The 25,083-nt window shown below is 44.8% G+C and overlaps 1 protein-coding gene across 3 annotated transcripts in view; it reads left to right on the top strand.

The window, feature by feature from the left end:
• Positions 1-25,083, top strand: part of KLHL6 (kelch like family member 6) — a 29,386-nt gene that overhangs the window by 1,271 nt on the left and 3,032 nt on the right. The window contains exons 2-6 of one of the 3 annotated variants that reach the window (XM_030575789.1): positions 4,606-4,783; positions 10,831-11,280; positions 14,511-14,748; positions 20,076-20,278; positions 24,345-24,558. In XM_030575789.1, coding sequence (XP_030431649.1) covers positions 4,606-4,783; positions 10,831-11,280; positions 14,511-14,748; positions 20,076-20,278; positions 24,345-24,558 — 1,283 coding nt within the window. The remainder of the gene's footprint in view (positions 1-4,605; positions 4,784-10,830; positions 11,281-14,510; positions 14,749-20,075; positions 20,279-24,344; positions 24,559-25,083) is intronic. The other 2 variants (XM_030575790.1, XM_030575792.1) reach the window with 2 other exon arrangements.

A 25,083-nucleotide genomic window follows, 5' to 3' on the forward strand; every position in this document is an offset into this window, starting at 1 on the left:
CTCAAAGTAGTGCCATGTGGAAAAGGGAAAAGAAACAAACAATTAAAATATGAATTAAAATAACGTAACTGAAGAAATGGTTAACTGTTAAAAAAGTATTATGTATTATCAGGGGATTACAGGTCCCTCCAGCCAGAGTGAGCCCCAATGCAACACGAGTGGCTGTCAGCATAGCACACAGCTGATTGCTGTCAGCCAGTCACCTGCTGTTGAAAGAGGACTTTGGGAGGATGAAACGCCCCTTGGGCCTGTGATGCCCCATCAGCCCTTTGGGACATGTCACAAAGATGACTCAGTAAAAAGAGGGTGGATACTGGCTGGGTGCTGTCATGTTAACAGCAATGACAAATACCCCAAGAAACTAAAAGCCTATGAGGCCTTTGTTGATGTATCTCACAAGGGTTCATTGGATGCTGCATGTATGTAGGGAGCAAATAGATTCAAGAATTATTCCTGTGCTGGGATTTCACTGATTTGTCATACTGAATTGGGGTCTTTAGGTCTGTACAGGGCCTAGCACATTTTGAGTGCTAACATAATATAAATAATTAATAGTAAATTCACACTTTAAACAGGGGTTGAGCAGAGGCCAGGCAGATGTATCAACTTTTAGTCCTTCCTCAGTTATTATTGAAGAACATACAAAACATAATGCTTCTGATGGAGTCCTGTATCCTGAAACATGCCTTAATTCTTCACTTCTGCTAAGCAAAGTTAATGATGCAAAGAGGGCACCAAATCAGCAGAGCAGCATTTTACACCTGATTTGCACATGGCAGTGAAGAAACAGGTCCACAGAGGTTAAGGTCAACATTTTCAGAAGCACCCTGTAGTTGGGGGATTCCAAAATTTGCCAAGGTTTTCAAACATGCATGCTTAATCTTACACTTGCAAGTCCAAATTTAGGCACCTAAGTGGCTTGATATTCAAAATTGCTAGGCACATTGCAGCTCCCATTTCCTAGATATCTAAATTTGGACTTGGAAGCCTTACTTTAGACACCTATTTTTAAAAATCTGAGTCCGAAGCAGTGGCGTGCCATCCGTGTCTGCCAAGTATGCCCTGCTTTCCCAACCAGGAGTGCATTGTCTCACGGGTGGTCTGCAGGATGCTTCTGTCTGGCCCCCATAGAGGACACCATTTTGTAGAACAAAATGGCATCCTCTGCATCACATGACATAGCATGCACCGTATTCATGTGAGGTCACGCCACATGGAGGATGCCATTTTGGACAGCCTCAGGCATGCGAGTTGCTACACGCCTGACTGTTGCTGTCACGGCATGTCCCTAATCCTATGGCTCCATTTATTTCTGAACAGGGCTCAGCACTTCTGAAAGTCAGGCCTCTGGTGGCTCACTGGGTTGGGCACCAGAAAAGAGAAGCATCCCTCCTTAGTGGCCACTTCTGAAAATTTTGGGCTAAGTGACTTGGCCAAGGACACAGAAAATCAGGGCCATGGTGGGGATTAGAATCAGGGCATTCAGACTTTAAACCAAAGTCAGGCTAACATGCTCAACCAATGAAAGCGCTGCTTCTCCTGCATGTGTACATCTGCAATATCTATGCATGCGCACACATGTATAAATACCTACAATCATCCCCCCATGTAATGATTAGGCAAATCCTGAGGTATAGTTAGCCCTTCAATCCCACAAAGGGGAGTTCTGCACCAGCCTGACCCATCCCGAAGAGCCTGAAGACAATGGAATGGAAGGGGGTGAGGAGCAGGAGCTCTGCAGCTGGAACCTCCAAAGCAGACAGGAAGCTCAAATTATCTACAGATCCTGAACTACTTCTCCTCATCCCTACCCAAGCCCAGTGGAAGTTACTGCCCTGGGGTACAATGGACCCTGCAAGTGTTGGGGGGGATCCAATCCCCAGAGTTGCCTGGGGATATATCTCCCCATCTGTTAGGCAAGTGGGAAGAGACTGGCCAGAGTAGGGGTGCTGTAGAAAAGGCCAGCACTCCTTTTTGTTACATCCCTTCCTCCCCCACTCTCCCCATAACTTTCAGGGAGGAGTGATGTGGTGTTGCCCAGTGTCTTTCAGCTCAGGCTCTCAGCACACATCACACAAGTGAACAAGTCTCCTGCCCCCACCTCCCTCATGAGGCAGATGAGGGAAGTATTACCACCCCCATTTTAAAGATTAGAGGACAGGTACAGAAAGGTTCAGCAACTTGTCTAAGATCAGTGAGTCAGTGTCACAGCTGGGGCAAGAATGCAAAAGTAAGGTCCTGAACTCACCTATGGGAGTGGAAAGCCCCTGTAACTTCACTGAGTTACTCCAGTTTCACAATGATGATGTACATGAGATCAAAGCTGCGCCTCCCCTGACTGTCAGTGCCCACTTACCACAAGACCGCAGTCACAGATCTATGAGATAAAGGAGTGAGGGCACAGAACAGCTGCATCTTAGGACAACAGACAGTTTCTTACTCACATGAGAAGCATTTCCACCACCCACACTTGCAGTATGTGCCCTTTAATTCTTTACCTTTTTGTTCAGAACTCCTCTCTCTGTTGTGTATGCTGGCCGCTTTTGTTCTCAAATGCCTGCCTGCCTGCAACACCCCAGATTTAGTCTCATCAGAGTGCAGCACCCACTGTGGCAAGACAGAGTGAAAAATATAGATATAATGAGGGCCTAATTCCTGCTCCTGTTGACGTTAATGGCTGTTTTGCCATTGACTTTAATGGGAGAAAGATAGGCATAGGAGAAATCAGTGAACAGAAAAATGCTAAATAGCTGTGTTGTCAGTGCAGTGAAAATGAGAATGTGGCCATTTCTTAAAATATCATATCTGCCCAAGCCTTCTGCTCAAAGTCTGTGTCTTCCCTACCATACACAGCAGGATAACTAACGTGGGTTGGCTACCTTGCTGTAAAATCCCAGTGGAGACAAGGTGCAGGTCGCTTTTACTGCAGTGTAGTTAGGAGGGGTCAACAGCATAGACCCTACCTGCGGCTCACTTCACCTAGGTATTTTGAGGTAAAAACTACAGTGCCTTGTGTCCACTAGGGTTTTCCAGAGCGACAGCTAATCTATGTTCATTATGCCCCCAGAAACACACACCTTTTCAGGCCATGAAGACTTTGGCCTTCAAGACAATTATTCACTTCTCATGACTCACTGTCCTCCTAACATTGCACCATATGTGGTCCTCACTAATCTAGAAAGATTTGGCATTCAGGGTTAACAGCAGATAGAATTACATTTGAGACTCACACATGTTTTCCTCTGGCTCTAGTCAAAAGCAGGGTCAGGTACTTTTAATCTTACTGTTGTGATTGCATCTTCTTTGGAATCTGGCACATGGCCTCTGAGTGATATCTGAACTCAGTGACCAAGATCAGGATAAATCAGCAGGTATTTAAAGTCCATAAACCAGAATTACATGGGAGTGAAAAACTATTCACCAGTAGAAAATTCATCTTACAGAAGAAAACTGCTGGAAGAGAGGATCAAAAATAAAAGATGGATTAAAAAATTAAAGAAAGATAAATGTGCATGATCATCAAACAGAGATGAGGAAGCAAAGTGCATCAGGATGGCTCTTAAGTAATTCTGTGGTTTATATCCCACAAAATACTCTGTTGGGATTAAGATTGTGCTAGTGTCTTTCCCTTCAAACACAACATCAGTGACCTAAGGAAATTGCCATTTAAGGCAATAACAACAGCCAAGCCAACCACAATTCAGATTCATTACCACCTACATACCCTTATATCCCGACACACAGACTTTTCAACTCCACAACAAACTCCATGATTGGAATTTGCCTCCTGAGGGGTAACAGTATGTGTGTTTGGAACCATATGATGGGAAGTTACAGTGAGGTAAAGGTTGTGAGTGAGACTGGGGTTTAGCGCTGGAGAGTGAGGATGATTATAGCAGCTATCAATGGGGCTCCCACCTGACACCTGCTGTCCACTGAGTCCTCACCTCTAGTGCAGAGGCCAGTTCACTGGCCCAATGATAAACCTGTCTCCTTAGTTCCATGGGCCCACCTCCATCTCCCAGCCCTTTAATTTGGTGCCTGTCCCTCTCCCAGGGATGGAAGATGATGAAGTTCCTTGTGTCCTCTCCTCCTGGACCAGGCACAATTTAGCCCTTGATGTTTGTGAAGTGTTTTGGTAAACATAGATAAAGTATTATCATCATTATCATTATGATTTAACAGATCTATTCTGTCTATTTCATTTCACCCTCTGATGCACTGCAGGCCATTATTTTAAGAAGTTTACTCCTGAATCAAGTGTCTATTTAAAAAAGCTTCGGTCTATTTCCGCAGACTATGTTTTACATTTTACAGAATAGACAGTGTGACCCTTTAACAGCTCTATGCTTTTATCATCAGATATTCTCTGAACTGGGCTTCATTGTATAATAACCATGCAAATATATATTTTAAAATCTAGCACTGCAATGGTATGGAAGTAATTGACAAAGAATTTTCTTTGTAGTTTTGCTACAATATTTTGTAAATACAAAGCAATCAGAAGGGTCCTGCACTGATAGAGCATATTGATGCTGGCAGGTTCAAACCTGGTAGCTATATTTTTTCAGAATGCTTAGTCCTTCTTGGGTAACCAATGTACAGCTTTTGTTTCAGGGCCATGTTCTGCAATGATTTAAAAGAGAAGTATGAACAAAAAATAATAATTCAAGGAGTTGATGCAAAAACCATGCAGATGCTGTTGGACTACACTTATACAAGCCAAGTGCTGATCACAAAGCAAAACGTGCAGAAAGTCTTAGAAGCCGCCAGCCTTTTTCAGGTTAGTGAAAAAGCACCTTCAGCACATGGACTAATCGAAACACATTGTTTCAGTCATTGTTGCCAGGAGGATACAATTCCGCATACATGATCAAAGTGCTACATGCTTCCTTAATTTGTCATACCCATTAGAGATCTTCAGCTTCATAGTCGCATCTCAGAGCCCCAGCTATGGACCAGGACCCCATTGTGCTGGGTGCTGTACGAATACAGAACAAAAAGACAGACCCTGTCCCAAAGAGCTTCAAACATGTGCTGCCTGAAAGCTCATGGTATTATACCCTTAGTGGGATTACATTCTAATCATAATGCAGACGGATCTATAAATGCGTTACATTATTCGCAGGTCAGTCTAGATGATCATAATGGTCCCTTCACAGATTCTAAGGACAGAATCTCACAAATATAAAGCTCTGTGCACTGAGATTAACCAATTACTTTAGAATAACAGGAGCTGATATTTACAGTACTCTGGAGAGGTATGCTTGTTAGGAAAGTATCTCCACACAGCAAAAACTAATTTAATTTTAATAAAAGGCAATTTTACTTCTCGTCCCTCTTTCTCTTCCCTCCAACCCCATGGCCTGAGTGGAATGGCCCCTGAATGTTTTCAGCATTCCAGTATTGCAAACCCCCAGCATTACAAACTCAGAACATTTTTTAAAAAAAAATGCTGGGCTATTTTTCATCTTCGTCTATTTTTTGATCTGTCAGGATCAGTTTTCAGGCTTTACTCTGAAACCTCGAGGGCAAGACACTTTTTTTTTAATGGAAGTTGAAAATCGAGGTTTGGATGTAGTCACCTGACTACATCCGCTGGGGCTTTAAGTAAAACACCAAATATCCTGAGACTCATGGTAAAATCCTGAGAACTGATAACACTGTAGTACCTTCAGTTCCGAACTAGAATGTTTAACTGATAGTATCGGTCCTGGCACTGGCCTTTATAAGAAATTTTACTACATCCTGCAAACCTGCTGCAGCACTACTGCACACTGATGGGTTCTGGACCGTTACTGGAGAATACTCCAGTTCTTTATGAGAGTTAACACAATGTGTTGCACAACATTCCACTTTTTTGTCTCTCTTTTGGTGTTGTCCAAGCCCCTCAACAACCTCTTCGCCCTCCAAGTCTATCTCAGGCTCTACCCCTTATCTCATCGCAACGTATAGGACTATGAGCAGCTGGTGGTTTTATCTGCATGTTGCTGTCAGAGAATCAGCTGCCCCTCTGTGATGTGATAGAAAGCTCCTTGTCACCCAATCTCATTGAGCACCGATCTTAGGGCCCCTGCCAGCCTCTTCCCACTCCGCACTGTACCCAGCATGCATCACACCTCTCTGTTAGAAGGGCTGAGAGCAGATGTCCTTTCTGCTCCCAACAGAACAGCTAAGAGGTGGTCAGGGATCTGCCAGAGAAGCTGCTGCTGTGCAGAAGCAAAGAAAACAACCTTATTGCCGAAGGCAGAGGTGGCTGAGGGTGGTCCTCATTCTCACTATCCTAGGTGTCCACTCAACCTTGGGGAACTACAGTGTTCCCAAGAAGATGGAAATCAATGTTTCGTGAGATTTTTTTTTTAAATTAAGGCTTAAGTGAAGGTGCAAAATCCAGGTGGCAGGGTATGGAGCAATGGGGAGAGGGCAATCCTGGTTCAAATAATTTTGACCTGTTAAAGATTTATAGTTTTCTCCATTCCTTGTGTGTGATTTGCTTTCCCCATATGCACCACACACTTCTGCAACCTTCCGTTAATGGATGCAACCACATAGTATACTTAACAGTGCTCTCCACCCACTCATGAGCCTTTTAGGACCAAAATATAGACCATCCTATTGACATCACTTCTGTGAACTTGTGTGCATATGTACGTTACACTTAATAGACTATGTATAAATAGATTGAGCATAGTTCAGTAGTTAGCCCACAGGCTGGGGAGCCAGAAATTCTAGGTTCTTTCCCAGCTGTATGGGTGACTTGATGAGTAATCTTGGGCAAGTCACTCATCCTCTTTGTACCTCATTTTCTCCCATCTATAAAATTGGGATAATACTTATCTGCCTTATGGGAGGCAGAAAGCAGGGGAGGCTGTGAGGATTAATCAGTATTTGCAAAGTGCTTTGAGATCTTTGGAGGAAAGCACTACTATAAGCGGAATGTATTAGTATTAATAGACAGTGATAGCCCAATGGAGAAATTCAATGGCACTGGGACAGACAAGGTAACATTGAAACTACAGAGCTCTAGAGTGGCGGCACAGCAGACTGCTGACATTTATAGAACACAGGCTATAGCAACAACCACAGTATTTTGATTTTTAATGTAGCCCTGTTCATTAGTCAGTTGCGTTTCTCTAATCTCTTGACCACATGTAAATGCAAAACAGGAACCAGATATCTGACCAATGCCTTGTCATTTTTCAACTTTAGTAAACAGTCTACATATGTCAACAGGATACAGGTCTGCCCAGAAATTCTACCCTGATTACTTAAACAAATCTAAATATGATTGCATTTAATTGTGGGTTTACTGTGTTTCACTTCTCTTTCTCCTTCAATTACAGTTATACAACGCTCCCTACAATTGAGAACAATAAAGTTAAAATGGCCAGTTGTTGTCATTAAATAGAAAAAAAAAATGAGGACACTATTTTTAATTATTCATAACATCTCCTTTTATTTGTCTTTTCTGCACTTCATTCTTTACCAGAATTATGTTAAATATCAGGGTGCTACTCCCCTTTTAAATCAGCGAGGCAAGAAAAAGCGAAGCATGAGGGGTTACTTGCAATCACTTGTGCTCAGAAAGGGTTGTCCATTTATTGAGCGAATCACCTGGAGACTAATCTTGCTCACATCATAGTCAGTGGATATGGGGATTACAGGATTGGGGCCCTAATGTAATGGTAATTAGCAAATGTCAAAATCCATCCATCATAGCAGTTCTGATGCTTTATTTCTGGAATCATTCTTTTGATTTAAAGGGACAATGTCAACAAGAACATTGTATTTCTGTCTGATGTTTTTTAAATCTGTTGCAATGACAACACTTAGAGGTTAGTGTTTTCCTCAGGGCATCTGACAGCCATTTGTGCATTTGAGAGCCCATTTTGTAAATCAAGGTCACTGTTTTGCTGATGTTTAGTCTTGCTTCCTGTCTAATCCACCAGCAAGATAACATCATGCTCACTCTGGGCTGAGAAGGGAGCTCCCTTGCACAGTGCTGGGGGAGCTCAGAAGCTTGCTCTTCCATGGACCTAGCAAGACCTCCCCGCGACTAGGAGTATTGGACAAACATTTCCCGGCAAATGCAGCAATGGTGGGAGTACTAACGTAGGCAGGGTGTTGGTGGCCACCTGCAGTTTCACCCCCACACCATTGAAATGCCTGCAGCCCTGGGAGACTCGACTGCACTAACTCTCCAACTGGCAGAGAGGAATTGGTGGCAGCAATGGTGGGGAATTTCTCACAGAAGTCTAGTGGAAACACAGCCCAAGTGGAGGTTTTACCAGTAACAAAGCAGCAGAGTTGCTACCATTTCTGAGCTTAGGATCCTTTTCTTGGGACCCCTGTGAGGAGCAACAGCAGTCAGGGAAGGAGGTGACTGGGAGAACCCCCTTCTTTACTGCCCAGACCTCTGCTTGTGGCTGGACAGCAATGGAGACAGGGTGGAGCAGGGAGCCCTCTTTATTCCTGGATGGGGCCAGGATGTAATTACAATTTTTTGAGGGAGGCGCTGAGGAAACATGCTCTTCTTTCCCAAGCCTCCTGCAAAGGAAGCAACAGGAATTTGGGGGTGGGGCAGCACAAGACAAATGTTTCCACACCCTAAGACTGTGAAGATCCTAGAAAGAACTCAGAGCTGGTCTACACTGAAAATGTACACTGAAAAATCCACACCCCTGAGAGATGCAGACTAACCCCCGGTGTAGACAGTGCTAGGTTGACGGAAGAATTCTTCTGTCGACCTAGTTACCACCTCTCAGGGAGGCAGATTCACTACAGCATTGGGAGAACCCCTCCCGTCACTGTGGTGTCTACACTGAAATGCTGCAGTTGTGCCGCTGTAGCGTTTTAGGTATAGACATGTCCTCAGTGATGGTGGTGCTGCTGTTGATCAGGGAGGCACAAGTGTGCTGGGGAAGGTGGGGACCTGAGGAACATCTGCTAGTGTTCTCTTTGGCCCCATCTATTTTTTCCTCTCTGAAAAGACCCTTCAGAACAAAAGCAAGGAAGCAGAGAAACCCCGACACATTTTTTTAAATTAAAAAAAAAAATCAGGGCATATTATTTAAAGGCGCTCTCTCGGAAACTGGAATTTATTTTTAATTAATCAATTTAAAACTCTTCAATTTGACAGTGTCTCTTTAAATTACAACGATTCTTGCATGGTTAAAACAGAGCTGAAGCCAGGTAGGAGACGAAGTCCATATGAAAGAACTGCTGTAAAACAAACAGCAGTTTCTGAATAAAAGGTCAGATGATGGTAAATAAGGAAGTGTTATTTACTCTTCATAACAGAAGAACTAGGGGTCACCAAATGAAATTAATAGGCAGCAGTTTTAAAGCAAATAAAAGGAAGTATTTCTTCACACAATGCACAGTCAACCTATCGAACTCTTTGCCAGAGGATATTGTAAAGGCCAAGACTATAATAGGGCTTCAAAAAAGAACTAGATACATTCATGGAGGATAGGTCCATCAATGGGTATTAGCCAGGATGGGCAGGGATGGTGTCCCTTGCCTCTGTTTGCCAGAAGCTGGGAATGGGTGACAGGACATGGATCACTTGATGATTACCTTTTCTGTTCGTTCTTCTGGGGCACCTGGCATTGGCCACTGTCAGAAGACAGGATACTGGGCTAGATGGACCTTTGGTCTGACCCAGTATGGCCGTTCTTATGTTTTTATGTACTCCATGGGCGTAACTGAGATCAGAATCTGTCCCACTGCAGACTTGTTTAATGCCTCGTGAAACACTGTCAAATAAAGTTCAAAGACTGTATGGCTTCCTCCACCCAGATCCTGGCTGTATTCCCAAGAGATGTTTAATTTGATGGCCTCATCACCAAACCACCACAAAAGTGACAGAACTGGATCAGCACGGGATGTGTTACTCTCACAGGGGTTCCATCTCTCCCCCTCACCCCATGGCTCAGAGGCCCTATTTATATCCTTCTCCTATGCCACTACCAATGCCTGGAATTCTCTCCCTCTCACTATAAATCAATTGGCCACCTTCTGTCCATTCAAATTTCCCTCCAAACTCACTTGGGCCTGGATTTTCAGAGGTGGTGAGCACCAGCAGTCCCCACCAGCTTTTACTGGAGTTGTCCGCACTCAGCACTTCAGAACACTAGTCCCTAAAGCATGAATTTTTGTATCTCAGAGGTCCAAGCTGTGTTGGCTACACCTGATTTAAATCATTAGCTGCTCACCAAGCATACTCACCAAGTAAATAAACAATGATAAGGGCAGGAAGGATGATCTAATGGATAGGGCCCTGGACTGGCACTCATGAGACTCAGGTTTAATTCCTGGGTGAGCCACAGACTCCCTGTGTGACCTTGGGCAAGTCACAATGTACTCTGTGCCTCAGTTCCCCATCTACAATATGGATAAATACTTTCCTACATCACAAAAGTGTTGTGGGAATAAACTCCGCTCATGACTATTAGGTGCTCAAATTCTGTGGTACTAAGGGCCATATATTCTACCTTTGATTATCCCCCTTAAAAGTGTCTTTTGTTATGATGCCTACAAAAAAACTGGACATTGGTTAGGCTACTGGTGCATTGCCTGAGATCACTGCTTGTCATACTGTGTTGTCTCATTCTCTTCTTGTGCTCATCAGTCTGTCTGTAACTATATATTATCTAGTGTTTTATACTCAGGTTGCAAGCTCCTGAGGGCAAGAATCTCTCTTTATTTTGTGTTTGTCCAATGTCTAGCACAAGTAGGGCCTGGCCCTTAACTGGGGCTCCCCCCACGCTACCACAAGACAAATATATAATAACTGCACAGTACCTTACATGCTCCTTGTGTCTGTAGTTTCTGCGGATGGTGGATGCTTGTGCCAGTTTCCTCACTGAAGCCCTCCATCCGGAAAACTGTGTTGGGATTCTGAGGCTGGCCGACACTCATTCTCTGGAGAAGTTGAAGCAGCAAGTCCAGAGCTACATTATCCAGAACTTCGCTCAAGTGCTGCACTGTGAGGAATTTCTGGAGATCCCTGCTGACGTTCTCTACAACACGCTGAAGAGCGATGACCTCTATGTCACCGAAGAGGCACAGGTTTTTGAGACTGTTATGAACTGGGTTAGATACAAAGAGTCTGAACGGTTTCCTCTCCTACCCTACGTTCTTGAGAACGTCCGACTACCCCTTCTGGACCCTTGGTATTTTGTAGAGACAGTTGAAGCCGATCAACTCATTAGACAGTGTCCTGAGGTCTTCCCTCTGCTTCAAGAAGCAAGAATGTACCATCTGTCAGGCAATGAGGTAAGTAACAAATGAAAATACTTAGTAAACAGGGGGTCGGAGGAGCTGAACCAATTCTAATTAAGGAATATTTCAGATTGACAGACACAGAACTCAGCATGAATTTTGGAGGTGAAAAAAGATATTTACAAGATAGGTTCACAAATTAGTACTTCTGAAAAATAAGATAATCACGATCAGTTACCCTGGAGATTTAACTGTGAAATCTGAGAGGTTTCCAGACAGCTTATATTAACACAAAAGCATTTAAGAAAATGTTCATGAATCTCTGAAAGGAGAGAGAGAACCCCTCGCATGCAATTCTGTCTAATATCAAACTAAGGTTAATCAATATTCCTTGATGTGTTCCCTAGTAAAAAGGCAAATCAAAGGTATTACTTTGGACATTAATTTCTTATTTAAAATCATCTATAACATCAAATACTGCTAAGCATTCCAGTGAGTCACTTAGGGTAAGCAGTACCATACCTGCATAAACAGTTATCTATGTCTACTTTCCCTACTAAAATACACTCACTTTGCAATTGTACTGTTGAGCCCAAAGGTTCAATTGTCAATAACATTGTTATGGGTTTGATGCAGCAATTCCTGGGTGAAATTATCTGGTCTGGGTTATGCAGCAGGTCATACTGGATGATAATAATGGTCCCCTCTGGCCTTAGAATGTAGGAGCTATTAAAATATAAGAGAGGAGGGACAGCCTGACTGGAGATACATATGAACTGGGTTTGTTAAAGCATCCCGTGTTCTTGAGATGTGCATGACCATCTGCCCAGGCCTTTGCTCATATCCTCCATCCAGACAGCACCTCTTGAGTATGTTATTCTTCACATCCCCTCCTAAATAACGGTTGTGTGATGTTATGGGTGTAGGCTGACTCGTGTGCGCCACCTCAAAGATGGCTTTGTTTAGTGTTGGGTGACGTGATTCCCATTCACAGTGTGCTGTACTCTGCCTGTATACTTGGGATGGGGGCTATATGAATCAAATAATGATTCTGGTAACTTTTTAAAAACCTGCTGCTGTACGTATGTGTGCTGCATACCCTTCTGCTGATCAGAGCGTGCAGCACATCTGCTCAAGCAGTGCTAGCTGTCTTTATAGTATAAAAAAGGCTCAAGTGCAGGGCCACTATTCAAATTTGCTCTGAACTGATCCTTGTTCCATGCATAGGGCCAGCTAGACAGAGGCATTCAAGAATTTCAGTGTGGGTGTGAGAAGGTGCAGTGCCTGCCTTTATAGTTACCAGGGAACCTTTTAGGAAAGGAAAAACCTGCTGTGAAAAACACAGGTTTGATCTCATAGACAGAATCCTAAACAGACGTCTGTATAGCCTATTCATTAGTACAGGACCCTGTGACACATGCATGTGCCTAACCTGCAATCCACAGTCCCATACCCTGTTCCAGCCCATCTCAGCCCAGGTGTAACAGGCAAAGGTGGAAGTGGAATTCCCTAATTGATCCCTCCCCCACATGGAAAGTTATGCTTCAGTCCTAGTTCCTGGCCTACAAAAGAGGGTCATCAGATGTCAAAATTTCACAGCTGAGAATGAGAGACCATGTGCTTGTGCTTCCCCACAGCCTGAGGAGTGCCAGGAGAGGGCAGCAGGTTATCTGAGGTCTGTCACGGGTGCATAGATAGTAATGGAACCCTGCCTTTGGAGGGGAAGGGGCTAGATAGGCTCCCTGGCTAAGAGCCTGCATAGGGCATCACAAAACACAGGCAAGCCCTGTCTCCAAATGTGCTTAGCAATTCAGGCCAGCCAGCAGGTGATCCAGTGGCTGTGCCTTGTACTGCCTTGCTAGAGATCTGGGTTCAGTCTTCAGTCCCAGTGCCTGGCTGTCCGAGCCAGTGGTTGATGACAGTGCAGTTGGGCCAGTGGGGTTGTGCAAAGAGAGTGCCACACATCACACAACAGGTATTTCCCTGGATGTTGAAGGGGCAGAATGTGTGTCATGCTTATGGCTGAGACAAAGGACTGTGAGGCTGGCAGAGGGGTTAAAATAGGGATTATGAAGCATCTGCAGAGCTTTGAGACTTGCTGACAGTTTAGTAAGTTATACTGAGCAAACACAGAAAGGAATTTTACATCTGCATGACCCTGCTTTTTAATTTAGATCATTTATGCCAGTTTATAGAAACACACCATAAATTAGTTTTAAAAGTCCAAGAAAAACACCTAATGCTCCTTGACAGGGCAGAAATTTCAAATAAATGGTAAATTCCTTATGCTATAAAAAGCTTTCCTTGAAATTTCCAGTGCATTCATTCCAATATGACTAATGGTGTATCTACTAGGAGCAAAGGATGTCATGCCACCTTTACTTCAGTGAGACGCAGCTTATCAGTAACACCTCTGAACTTAGAATCGTGACTAACTCCCCTTCTGAATATTCTCCTAGGAACAGCACAGCGCTTTGACACTTTTATCCTCGACACAGAAACAGTTTGCTAGAACCAGACTCACTCTGCAACTGCAACACAGCATTTTAGATTCGTGCACTGTTTGTAGAGAAGCAGAGTGGTTGAGTCATCAGAGCTCTAGCCTAGGACTTGGGAGCATACTTCCTGTGTGACCTTGGGCAAGTCATTTGGTCTTTCTGTGCCTCAGTTCTCCACCTGTAAATTAAGGATAATAATACACTCCTACCTCACAGAAGTGTTGAGAGAATAGATACATTAAAGACTGGGAGGTGCTCAAATACCACAGTGATAGGGGCCATATAACATCCTCAGACAGGCACTGACTTTCATTTTTTCAGGTGGGTGCTCCACCCCTGCACTGCCCTGATGCCCTGCCCCCACTCCAGGCCCCACCTTCTCTCCACCACTTCCTGCCCCCACTCTGCCCACTCCCTTAAGGTCCCACCCTCACTCCGCCTCTTCCTGCCCTCTCCTCGCAAATCCTGCCAGTCCCTGAACAGCTGATAGGCAGGCTGCCAAAGAGCTGTGGCTGGTGGGTGCTGAGCACCCACTATTTTTTTCCATGGTTGCTCCAGCTCCAGAGCACCCTCGGAATCAGCACCTATGGGTAGACAGCTGTTCTCCTGGGGCTGGTTAATATAATATGAGAGGAGATTCTTTCCAATGTACTATAGGCAAAACTTGGCCAAAGAACCGAACCAATGGGAGGTAAATTAGTGAGCTACTCACACCATAGAGTATAATGTTGTTTTTAACCACACAAGCAACATCCTGAGTATTCATTCTATATTTCTTGTGTCTAGATTATTTCAGAAAGAACCAAGCCCCGGATGCATGAGTTCCAGTCTGAGGTATTTATGATCATAGGTGGTTGCACAAAAGATGAAAAATTTGTTGCCGAAGTAACTTGCCTGGATCCTTTGAGGCGGAGCCGTTTGGAGGTGGCAAAATTACCAATCACAGAACAGGAAACGGAAAGCGAGAATAAAAAATGGGTGGAGTTTGCATGTATTACGCTAAAAAATGAAGTCTACATATCAGGTAAGGAGCAAAAGAAGAGAACACAGGAGTCTCATAAACAAGGCAGGGGAAATAGGTACAGCTTTTACGAAGAGCAGCAGCTCTCAACATGTCCAGATGACTGTACCCCTTTCAAGAGGCTGATTTGTCTTGTGTACCCCAGATTTCACTTCACTTAAAAACTACTTGCTTACAAAATCAGATATACAAATACAAAAGTGTCACAGCCACACTGTTACTGAAAAATTGCTGACTTTCTCATTTTTACCATATTGGTATAAAATAAATCAATTGGAATATAAACATTGTACTTACATTTCAGTGTATAGTATATAGAGCAGTATTAACAAGTCATTGTCTGTATGAAATTTTAGTTTGTACTGACTTTGCTAGTGCTTTTTATGTAGCCTGTTGTAAAATTAGGCAAATATCTAGATGAGTTGATGTAGCCCCTGGAAGACCTCGGCGTACCCCCGGGGGTACATGTGCCCCTGGTTGAGAACCACTGATGTAGAATATATACTATGCTTTGTAAATTGACATAAACAGCTAGTGTTAGAGCGTTTCAGCCATTGCCTTTGCCATGGTTGAGGGACAGACTCCTGAGAAGCACTGGGTTGAGTAGCAGCAGTGGTGAGCCGCTTAGAATATTAACCTGGGTTCAGTTTTCAAACAAATGCACAACTATATTTGCATGGATTGATATGCATGCCCAGTTTTGGCATACCAAAGTGTCAGGAATGATAGTTACAGAAAAGCCTCTTACACAGGACCGGCGCTAGTATTTTTAGTGCCCTAGGCGCACGGCCATTTCGCCGCCCCTTCGCGCTGGTCCCGCGGCTCCAGCGGACCTGCCGCAGTTGTGCCTGCGGAGCGTCCCCTGGTCCGTGGCTCCGGTGGAGCTGCTGCAGTCGGGAGCAGCGGACCGTCTGCAGAAATGCCTGCGGCAGCTCCACTGGAGCCGCGGGACCAGGAGACCTTCCGCAGGCACGACTGCGGCAGGTAAACTGGAGCCGCCTGCCGCCCCCCCCGGCAAAATGCCGCCCCCCAATAATCCTGGCACCCTAGGCAATTGCCTAGGCTGCCTAAATGGAAGTGCCGGCCCTGCTCTTACAGCTGCATATGCAGCATACAATCAACAGTAGCTACCACAAAGTTTTTCTGGAAGACCCCAATAGGAGTTCTGCACGAATAAGCAACAGTCGATAATTTGCAAACAGTAATGGTAATTGTGTTATTTGGGATTGAAAATCCTATTTTCAGGAGCACTTCAATAGTGCAGAAGGTGGGACTCTAAAAAACAACTATTTACTGAAAGCAAAGTTAATCTCCATTACCACCGTGAAGCCCAAGAATCCTTGGACAAGGCAGTAGTGTGAATGTGCGATTGTGGATCATAGTTTGAATGGATTCAGAAGATAAATTTAACTTCTATAAATACCAGCTCCATATAAACCCATACGAAGACAAGAAAGACGCTGGCTTGCTTAGGGGATTGGCAATGGAATACAGAACCTTTTATTTCAAACTCACAAGTCCAAAGGCAGGTCAGATTGGTAGTGACTCATTACCAGCTGACAGCTGTTTTGATGACCTATTGGAAATGAATTTGGTGATTTCATTCTGTTTCCTAGAGGAAAGGTGTCCACTGGTTCAAAGCCACCCTCGCAACTGCCACGTCCTCGTTGCCAGTCCAAGCAGAAAGGTTGCAGAGTGAATGGAGGCTACAGGTTTCCCCAGTGTGGGATGAAGGGTGGGGCTATTCAGGGAAGTTTGCCCAGCCAATGTCCTGGTGCTGTGGGTAGGAGACACCATTCTGCAGAGTTCTCAATCAGGCACCTTTCCCAAACACAACCTTTACTTCAAAAATGAGTGAAGTAGAACAGGGGGAGGGGAAATGGGGGAGTCAAATTGGAACATTCTGCCTAGAAGATGAAGCTGGTCTAAAATATCTCCCATTGCAGCATGTGTTTAGGACTACATGGATTTTAACAAGCTCGCTCCAACTTAGTCTTTATTAAATCTCCTTGTTCTGGGGCCAGGATTCATTCTCCTTCACTCCCCATTCATTTAAGGAAAGGAAGTTCAATTTTCATCCTACATTACATTCTGCTCTTTATTTCTTCAGAGCTTCTCCCTTTGTTCAGTAGTCCTTAGCGGGGGCATCAAAGCCAACATTCCAACTGGGAATGTTTAACAAACCAATCCCCCCAATCCTTTGCACCTGTCGCACTCCGAGAGCTCATTACTGCCTGCCTTTAATCTTGCAGTCTGTCTCCTTAGCCCCAGGCCTTCTGCATCCTGTTGTCTGTGGCTGGTTCTCCCATTCTTCAGCTGCTCTGCCTCCAGACATGCCTATACATGCCCTGCTTTGCAAGAACTGCTTACTTTGATCAGCCTGGCACTCTAACTAGCATCCCTCCTCCCCTTCATCTACTCACTTCCTTGATCTCTTCACCTCCTTGATCCCCTCCAATCTGCTTTTCACTCTTTCCTCTCCAACAAAGCTGCACTGGCCAAGGTTATTAATTGTTTTCTCCTAGCTAAATCAAAGGGGGGCACTTATTCTTCCTGATTAGCCTGCTGTCTGTGACACTGTTTATCACTTTCTATTTCTCTATTTTCTTCCTTCTCTTGGGCTTCATGACGTGGTTCTTTTCTACCCTGCTATCCATTCCTTCAGTATCTCTGTGTCCTCATCCCTCTACCTGCTGGTTTCCCTCAGGGTGCTGTTGGAAGTCTCAGTCTCCTCATTTACTGCAGTTACTGCTCTTAATGAAGAGAGAATATCAATGCACAACTTCCCACAAAGCTTAGGACAAGGCATTTAAATACCTCCAGTTCTCTCAAAAATCTCACCCTCCCCCATGATGTAGACAGAATTCAAAAGCATAGTTTAGTTCAGATTCCTGTCAGGGCTATTTTCTAATGCAGGCGAGAACAAACTGTAACGTAAATGGGAAGGTTGCTACAATATGTGGTTGGAACACCTGCTGTCTCTAAATGTTACTGCAGACAAGAATGCTGACATTCTGCATTCATACACTTCACCTGTTTGAGTGCAAATAAAACAACATACATATGTGAAAAATTCATAGACCCAAAGGCATTACCAATGAATCTTTCCAGCATGCTAATTATCTGCTATTCAATCTGTTATTTGGCCCAGAGATGAGCTCCATCAGTTTGCAGTGATCTGGCTGTGGCACAGCATACAAATGAGTGCAGACAATTCTATAATGGAATATGAATCCTCCTTGCAATATAGTAACTGGTGAAGTGATTTGCGTAGCTGGACTGTAGGTTATGCAGTGAAGCTTCTCAGACTGTGCAGTGGGTTTCACACTCAACTAGTTCTGTTCATATTCCGGTTATGAATAAAAATGACACAGAAACTAACGTACTGGCAAAAATGCTGCAAAGTTTTTGAATGAGTGAGACTCATTTGCAAACCTATTCTGGGGATTAAACTATTGGGCCTGATTCTGATCTCCTGATGTAAATAAGAAGCAATTTCACTGAAATCAATCTATGCCTAATACTGCTGAAGCCTGGACTCTGAGACCCTCCCCTCTTGCCAGGTTTCAGAGCCTGGGCTATGTCTACACTCCTATTTGTAGTCCTGAAGTGCAAGTCCAAGTTACTTGGCCTGAGCTCTGAGGCTCGCTGCTGCAGGTTATTTATTTTTTTTGCAGCATAGCCAGCCCCAAAGTCAGATGAAGAGAAATGAGATCACAGCCAGGCCCCTTTCACGTTCAAGAAACAATGGACCCAATACTGAATTTTTCACTCTGAAAAACTTCCGGGCAGACTTTAGTGGGAGAGTTTCATGAGACAGGAGTACAGGATCAGGTGCCGTGTTTGTACTTTGGAAGTCAGTGGACCAGCTAGCTAGATCGTCCCTGTGTAATAGCAGCTCCACCAGTGCAAACCTGGTTTACCTTTCCCCAGCGGGACCTTCCTGGCCCAGGGGGATTCTCAAGTAGCTGAGGACTATGTGATACAGAGTCTTAATTTTTTAATTGATATCATGTTTGTTTGTTCACCAATTCTCAACAAAAACAAGGGGATATGATTGTTCTCTATAAATACGTTAAGGGTGTAAATAGCAGGGAAAGTGAAGAGTTATTTAAGCCAAAGGAAAGTGTTGGCATAAGAGCAAATGGATGTAAACTTGACATCAACAAATTCAGGGTAAAAATTAGAGGAAGTTTTCTAACTGTCACGGGGTGAGGTTCTGGAACAGCCTCCAAGTGGGAGTTGTAGGGGTAAACAACTTAATTAGTTTTAAGAGAGCTGGAGACAGTTATGAATGCAATTGTATGACAGAATTGCTTGGGATGGTGGGGCAGGGGCTTGCTTCTGGTTTATATCTTATGTTCCTAAAGCTCATGCTTCAGGGTTTCAGCTGGCCCCTTGAAAGTGGTCAGGAAGGCCCCCACCATCTTCCCATTTATTATGCTTCCCTCTCCCACCCCCATGATCTCCTTCCTCTGAAGCATCAGTGATGGCCAGCGCTGGAGATGGGACATAGGACAGTGAGGGCCACGTTTCTGAGCTGGTACTGACTATTCTCTCTCTCAGGTGCTTGGCTGGCTGGTTCTTGCTCACATGTTCAGGGTCTAATTGATTGCCATATTTAGGGTGGAGAAGGGAATTTCCTCCAGGTCAGATAGGCACAACGTCACTGCCATTCTCTGCAAGGTGTTGGTGTGGGCCACTTCCAGGATTATCTGGCTATGGCTCACTTACTAAATTTCCTGCCACTGAGGATGCACATTGGTCCCTGTTCTGTGCCTGTGGCACATAATAGTCTAGTCTCCTGTGGGTCTCACTTGAGCTGAATTTAGTATGTGGGTGCTGGGGGGTGTTGGTGGCCTGCAATATACAAGAGGTCAGACTAGGTCATCTGGTGGTCCCTTCTGGCTTTAAACTCTATGTCTAACATTCTACAATCAACAATAGGTCTCATTCTTGAGATTTGTCTGCACATCGTTACAAGCTATAGGCCACTGATTGTACAGTAGAGTTACAAATGCAAAAAGTGGTAGGACAGCTGAAGCATGAATAGAGATTCATGTCTGGGAAAGAGTTGGCTTGTAAAATAACCCTCAGGAATTTCCCTGCCCTCTCCAAAGTATAGCAATGCAATTTTAACTAGATGAGCTTCAAGCATGCAAGTTGTCTTCCTCTAAAGCAAATACTATTCTGCTGGAGATGTGATTCCAGAGGAAATACCATGAACAAATGGCTTTTGTGTCTTGTATGACAAATAGAACATACTAGAGGTTCTGAGCAAATTCAGGTCCTGCCAATTATGTCATTTACATGTACTGTGTACCTTGCAGGTGGGAAAGAAACACAACATGATGTCTGGAAATACAATTCCTCCATCAACAAATGGATCCAAATTGAATATTTAAACATCGGGCGATGGAGGCACAAAATGGCTGTGCTAGGTGGCAAAGTGTTCGTGGTTGGAGGTTTTGATGGCGTACAGAGAATCAACAGCGTAGAAACATACGATCCTTTCCATAACTGCTGGTCAGAGGTAAAATACAGCCAAACTCTTCTGTTTCATGCAACTCTAATGAAACAAACTGAAATAAGGGAATTTTATTAGGTATTTATTGTACCTCAAAATAAATAAGCTCAATTCTAGTATATACACACACACAACACACACCAATCTATTAGTTGTGCATTCAGGTTGAAAATGCAGATTTCAAGGCAAGGAGGATCAAAGGAAGAATCAGTTCTGCCATCCTGACTCCTGCTGAACAGTTTCTTATTCTACAACTGTTTCCTTGAAGTCAATGGGATTACTCCCAGAATAAAATAATGCTCAGCAGGCATCAAGATGGCAGAATTAGCTCTAAGTCTGTGGAAGACACCAAGCCGGTATAAAGGAAACTACTAATCGGTTAGCTCTAGCCAGGTACATGCAGACCAGCATCTCATGCATTTCAACACAAGTGTAAAACAGGCTCGGGGATTAGAAATAATCTCAGAGGATAAACATTATATGGATCAACTAAGGAGACATTGGAACAAAGAGGAGTTGCTGGCAGTGGTGAAATGCAGACCCAGGAAACCAATAGCAGGAAGGTGCATTACCGCTGCACTATGCAGTGTAAGTTTGATAGAGAGACCAGAAGCTGCAAGGTATTTGGTTGTTTTTATGTATGACTTGCTGGGGACCTCAGTATTTGACTATGTGGAAAATTACTACTGCTTTGCATTATTATGCTGCTTTCATCTGAGAATCTCAGAGCACTTTACAAATGTGAAGCAGCTGACTGTGTTAAAGCCAGGGCTTGTGCTGGAGAGGGGAAAGGAGCGTACTGCATTGTAGCAGGAACCACCCGGAGAATTCTTGCCGACTCATTTAGAAATCCTTTTGGGCTTCCCAGGGAGCACACATTGTAGCCGCAGCTCTGCCACCCTTTCAACGGATGCTGGATGTGCATCCCCTACAGCAGCCCACATCTGCTGAGTGGGCACCAAGCCCTCTTTTGAGTCAGGGTCAGAGCCTTTGCTCATCTATGGGCTTGTGCCTGACCCTTGCAGAGAGATGCAAAGGTGGCAGAAGGCTCCTTGCATGCTCCTCTACTCCCTGCCCCCCATTTTTGCACCCACACAGGATGGACAGCATAGAGGTTTGGTTAAACACTGAGATGGTGGTAAGAGTCCAAAGAGACAAAGAAGGGCCAGCGGGTTCAGCTGACTAGAAAGGGAGTCAGATCTGTGGCTACTTAGGAAAGCAAAGATGGATAACGGGACAGAACTAAAATTTCCAGGATGATAAGGATGAGGGTAGACATAACCCAGGGTAAAGCCAAAGCACTCAGAAGACAAAAGGAAAATCAAATTTGTGCTGGGACTTTCAACACAGAACATGTTGTGCAGCCCAAGCGGCTCTGACCAAGCCCACGCTGAAGTAGAGGATCTGTGGGATGATAGCTTTCAAGAGGTCCCCTTAGATAGAGTGACCACTTCACTTATGTAAATGTACACTGCCCTAAAAGTAGTGGATGCACCTGATTGTTGGTAGTTGGTAGGGTGGGGTTGTATTTTAGGCCTGTATCTCAAAGAGTTAGACTTTGTTAAACTTCCTTGAAAAAGAAACTGCTGTAAATGTCAATTCCATTTATCCTCAGAAATGGTCACTTGTTCTACTTTTCTTCTTTCGTGCTACTCCTTAAGGGATGAAAGAAAAATATTGTCTATTTAAGAAAAGCTGTGCATGCTCAGGTTTTGCTGTTCATATCATTACTATATTTGAGGAGATGACTTGACAGGCCCAGTAAATCACACCCAACCACTTCCCACACAAATTGGGAACTGGCCAGTTGTGTAACCTGGCTCTTTTGCACAACGAAAACACAGGCAATCAGGTTATTTCATGTGGTGGCTGGCCTCCTGAAACCTGCTGATGCTCCACTGTATGTCAAAGAGAGCTGAGGGTAAGGCTGGGCTAATGGCTTGAAGCCCACAGGCTAAACTGAACTCAGCGTGACAAATTCAAGCTTGATGAAATCAAAGCAGTTACTTTGCACCACAGTAGCCTGCATCCATGGGCGGTGGGTACCATAGGCTGGGGGAGGCTGTGCCTCCCCAAACAGCCAGGCATGGCACCACCCACACTTGCCCCCAGACCCTCCTCTGTGGCTCTCCCTATCTGGTGGCCCCAGCTCAGGCTGGGGCTGTGCAGCCAGGAGGGCCGGGGCTGCGCCACCTGCTCTCCTGGAGCTCCAGGGCTGGGAGGGTGCTAGCCTGGGGCAGGGGCTGGCAGCTGTGGTGGGGAGTTCTGGGTTCTTGCCATGCTGGGGATGGAAGGGGTGGGGCTGGGGACTAGCCTTCCCTAGCTGGCAGTTCATGTGTTGCCCATGCCTGCATTGAATCATCATCACAGTCTGACATGAGGAGCTCTGCTCTCCTGAAGTATGTTCCCCTGCTGCTTTGCCATGCAGCTAAGCTCTTCTCCAGCCACTCACTTTCCATTCTCAGCACATAGGGCTAGTATGACACTGCACTGAGGAGGAGGATGGAGGATGCAACAGTTTCAACCTCTAAAAACAATTACCTTACCCATACTGCACCAACTTAATAGTTCCTCTAGCAAGGGTACCTGTGGAGTTCACTCATTTTCTAACAGGTTTAAAAGGAAAGTGTTTAGTGATGTCAGTTTAAAACAAGAGCACAATAATCCACTCAGACAGCTACAGTATTTCTATTCAAGCAAGCAGAGGAAATTCTCCTGCCATTGCACATGGTACATTATGTAACTGGAGATGCACTTATAGGGCTCCTTTTACAAATTGCACCTCTCTGAGTCAGTATGGGCCACAACTCCCCGGGGTGGGGGACAGGTAATGTGCCCACTATTGCCCGGTCTCAGGGGTTCCCCTTTCAGAAACTGTATCTACAGCAGGAACTGGATGCTGATACATCCCAGGAAATAAATTGGACTGAGGATGGGCCCAGCCGCTACAGTAGGGATATGCCAGATCAGTGCATCTCCAGCCGCTTAGCCATGCTCCTCTGCTCCCTCCCCACCAAAATGGGACAGCATGTCCACGCACCACTGCAATGCAATCCCAAATGCTGAAGCTGCACGTTATTACTTTGGCACCCTGACTTTTCATATCTGAACAAAGTGTACTGTTTGCAAAAGGGACACCATCAAGGCTGACGGGCCTAAAATCAGACCTCTCTCTTTTAAGTTAGATTTTAGGCAAAGCACGTGCTCATCAGGACACCCCTCCCATTCTGTTTGCTCCCGCTCCATCCTGCTAACAGGCAAGGTCTTGGCCAGGGTCGGCTCTAGCGTTTTTGCCATCCCAAGCAGCCAAAAAAAAAAAAAGCCGCAATCAGCAGCAGCTCTACTGCCCTTTCTTTTACAGCGGCAATGCAGTGGCAGATCCTTTGCTCCGACAGGGAGTGACGGCCCTGCCACCCAATTGCTGCCGAACGGCCACATGTGCCGCCCTTCTCTTCATTGGCTGCCCCAGGCACCCGCTTGCTACGCTGGTGCTTGGAGCCGGCCCTGGTCTTGACACTGCAATTCCACTCCCCATGGTGATATTGTTTTAAAGTTGGTAGCTTCCTGATACACTGGGAAGGAATGGAATGTTTCAGACCTAATCAGGACCTCAGCCAGATCTAGTGGCCCAAACAAAGGTCAGGCTTCCAGGGAATGCCCTAGCTGGAGCCAGTAGCGTAGCTAGGAGGGGAGTGGGGAAGCAGCTGCTCTCCCACTGAGCACAAGCGGCGCCTTTTCAATTTCTTGGTGTCTTTTTAATTTTTACTCTCCTGGCGGCACTTTTGCTGACAGGGCGGCGCTCCGTGTCTTCGGCGGCACTTCAAGCTCCCTGTTGCCCGTCTTCTCTCTAACAGCAGTACAGACATGCTGCTCAGTGGTGTGAGTTCCTCTCAGGGGGAATGCATGGCAGCTTCTAGGAACACCAATGAATGGCAGGCTCTTCCAAGAGAATACAGAGCAATGCATGGACTATTTACATTCAGAAGAAAAGAAATCACCTGTCTATATGACATGAAATCCAAATGACTATTCAGTGGGTTGTTAATGATTTGTTTTTTTAATGGTGACACAGGCAGCTCCCCTCATGGTCAACGTGAGCTCCTTTGCCGCAGCCAGCTACAAGAAGAAGCTCTATGTGGTTGGGGGAGGACCCAATGGAAAACTGGCTACGGACAAAACACAGTGTTATGACCCAGCTACGAACAACTGGAGCTTGAAATCACCCATGCCAGTTGAAGCAAAATGCATCAATGCTGTGAGTTTCCGTGACCACATCTATGTTGTGGGTAGGTAAAGCAGTGATGTTCTTTCTTCTCTAGACTGAGTGCAGTTTATTTTTGACTAATTCCTGGAACCCTACAGAGAAGCATAATCAAATGATCATTACCCAGTGCTCTTCTTTAAAGATTCTTGGTGAGGGATGGGAACCCCAGAACACTCAGACACTGTCATGCCTACTCTAGTCTACAGTTCAATATAGATGCAGACAGCTGGTTATGGGAAATGTATTGCACAGGAGGTGCATGTTGGGTGTGAATTTTGCTATGGACTTCAATGGGATCAGAGCCAGGAGGACCCAGTGCTCCAGCTCCCATCACAAGATTACATTCAGGGCTGATTACATTAATTAGCAGATTTGCAATGTAAGTTGAAAGAGGATCAGCTAAACTGTATATGGTCCTTAAATGTCAGTGGGAACACTCCTAACTCATATTGCAACTTCACTAGCAGCCAAAGACTTCAGTATGCAGGCATCTAGGCATATCTATAGGAAGATGGGTTACTGCAGAGCACTGACCAGTCTCCTGTGC

Source organism: Gopherus evgoodei, chromosome 9 (genome assembly GCF_007399415.2).
Source record: "Gopherus evgoodei ecotype Sinaloan lineage chromosome 9, rGopEvg1_v1.p, whole genome shotgun sequence".
Lineage (NCBI taxonomy): Eukaryota > Metazoa > Chordata > Testudines > Testudinidae > Gopherus > Gopherus evgoodei.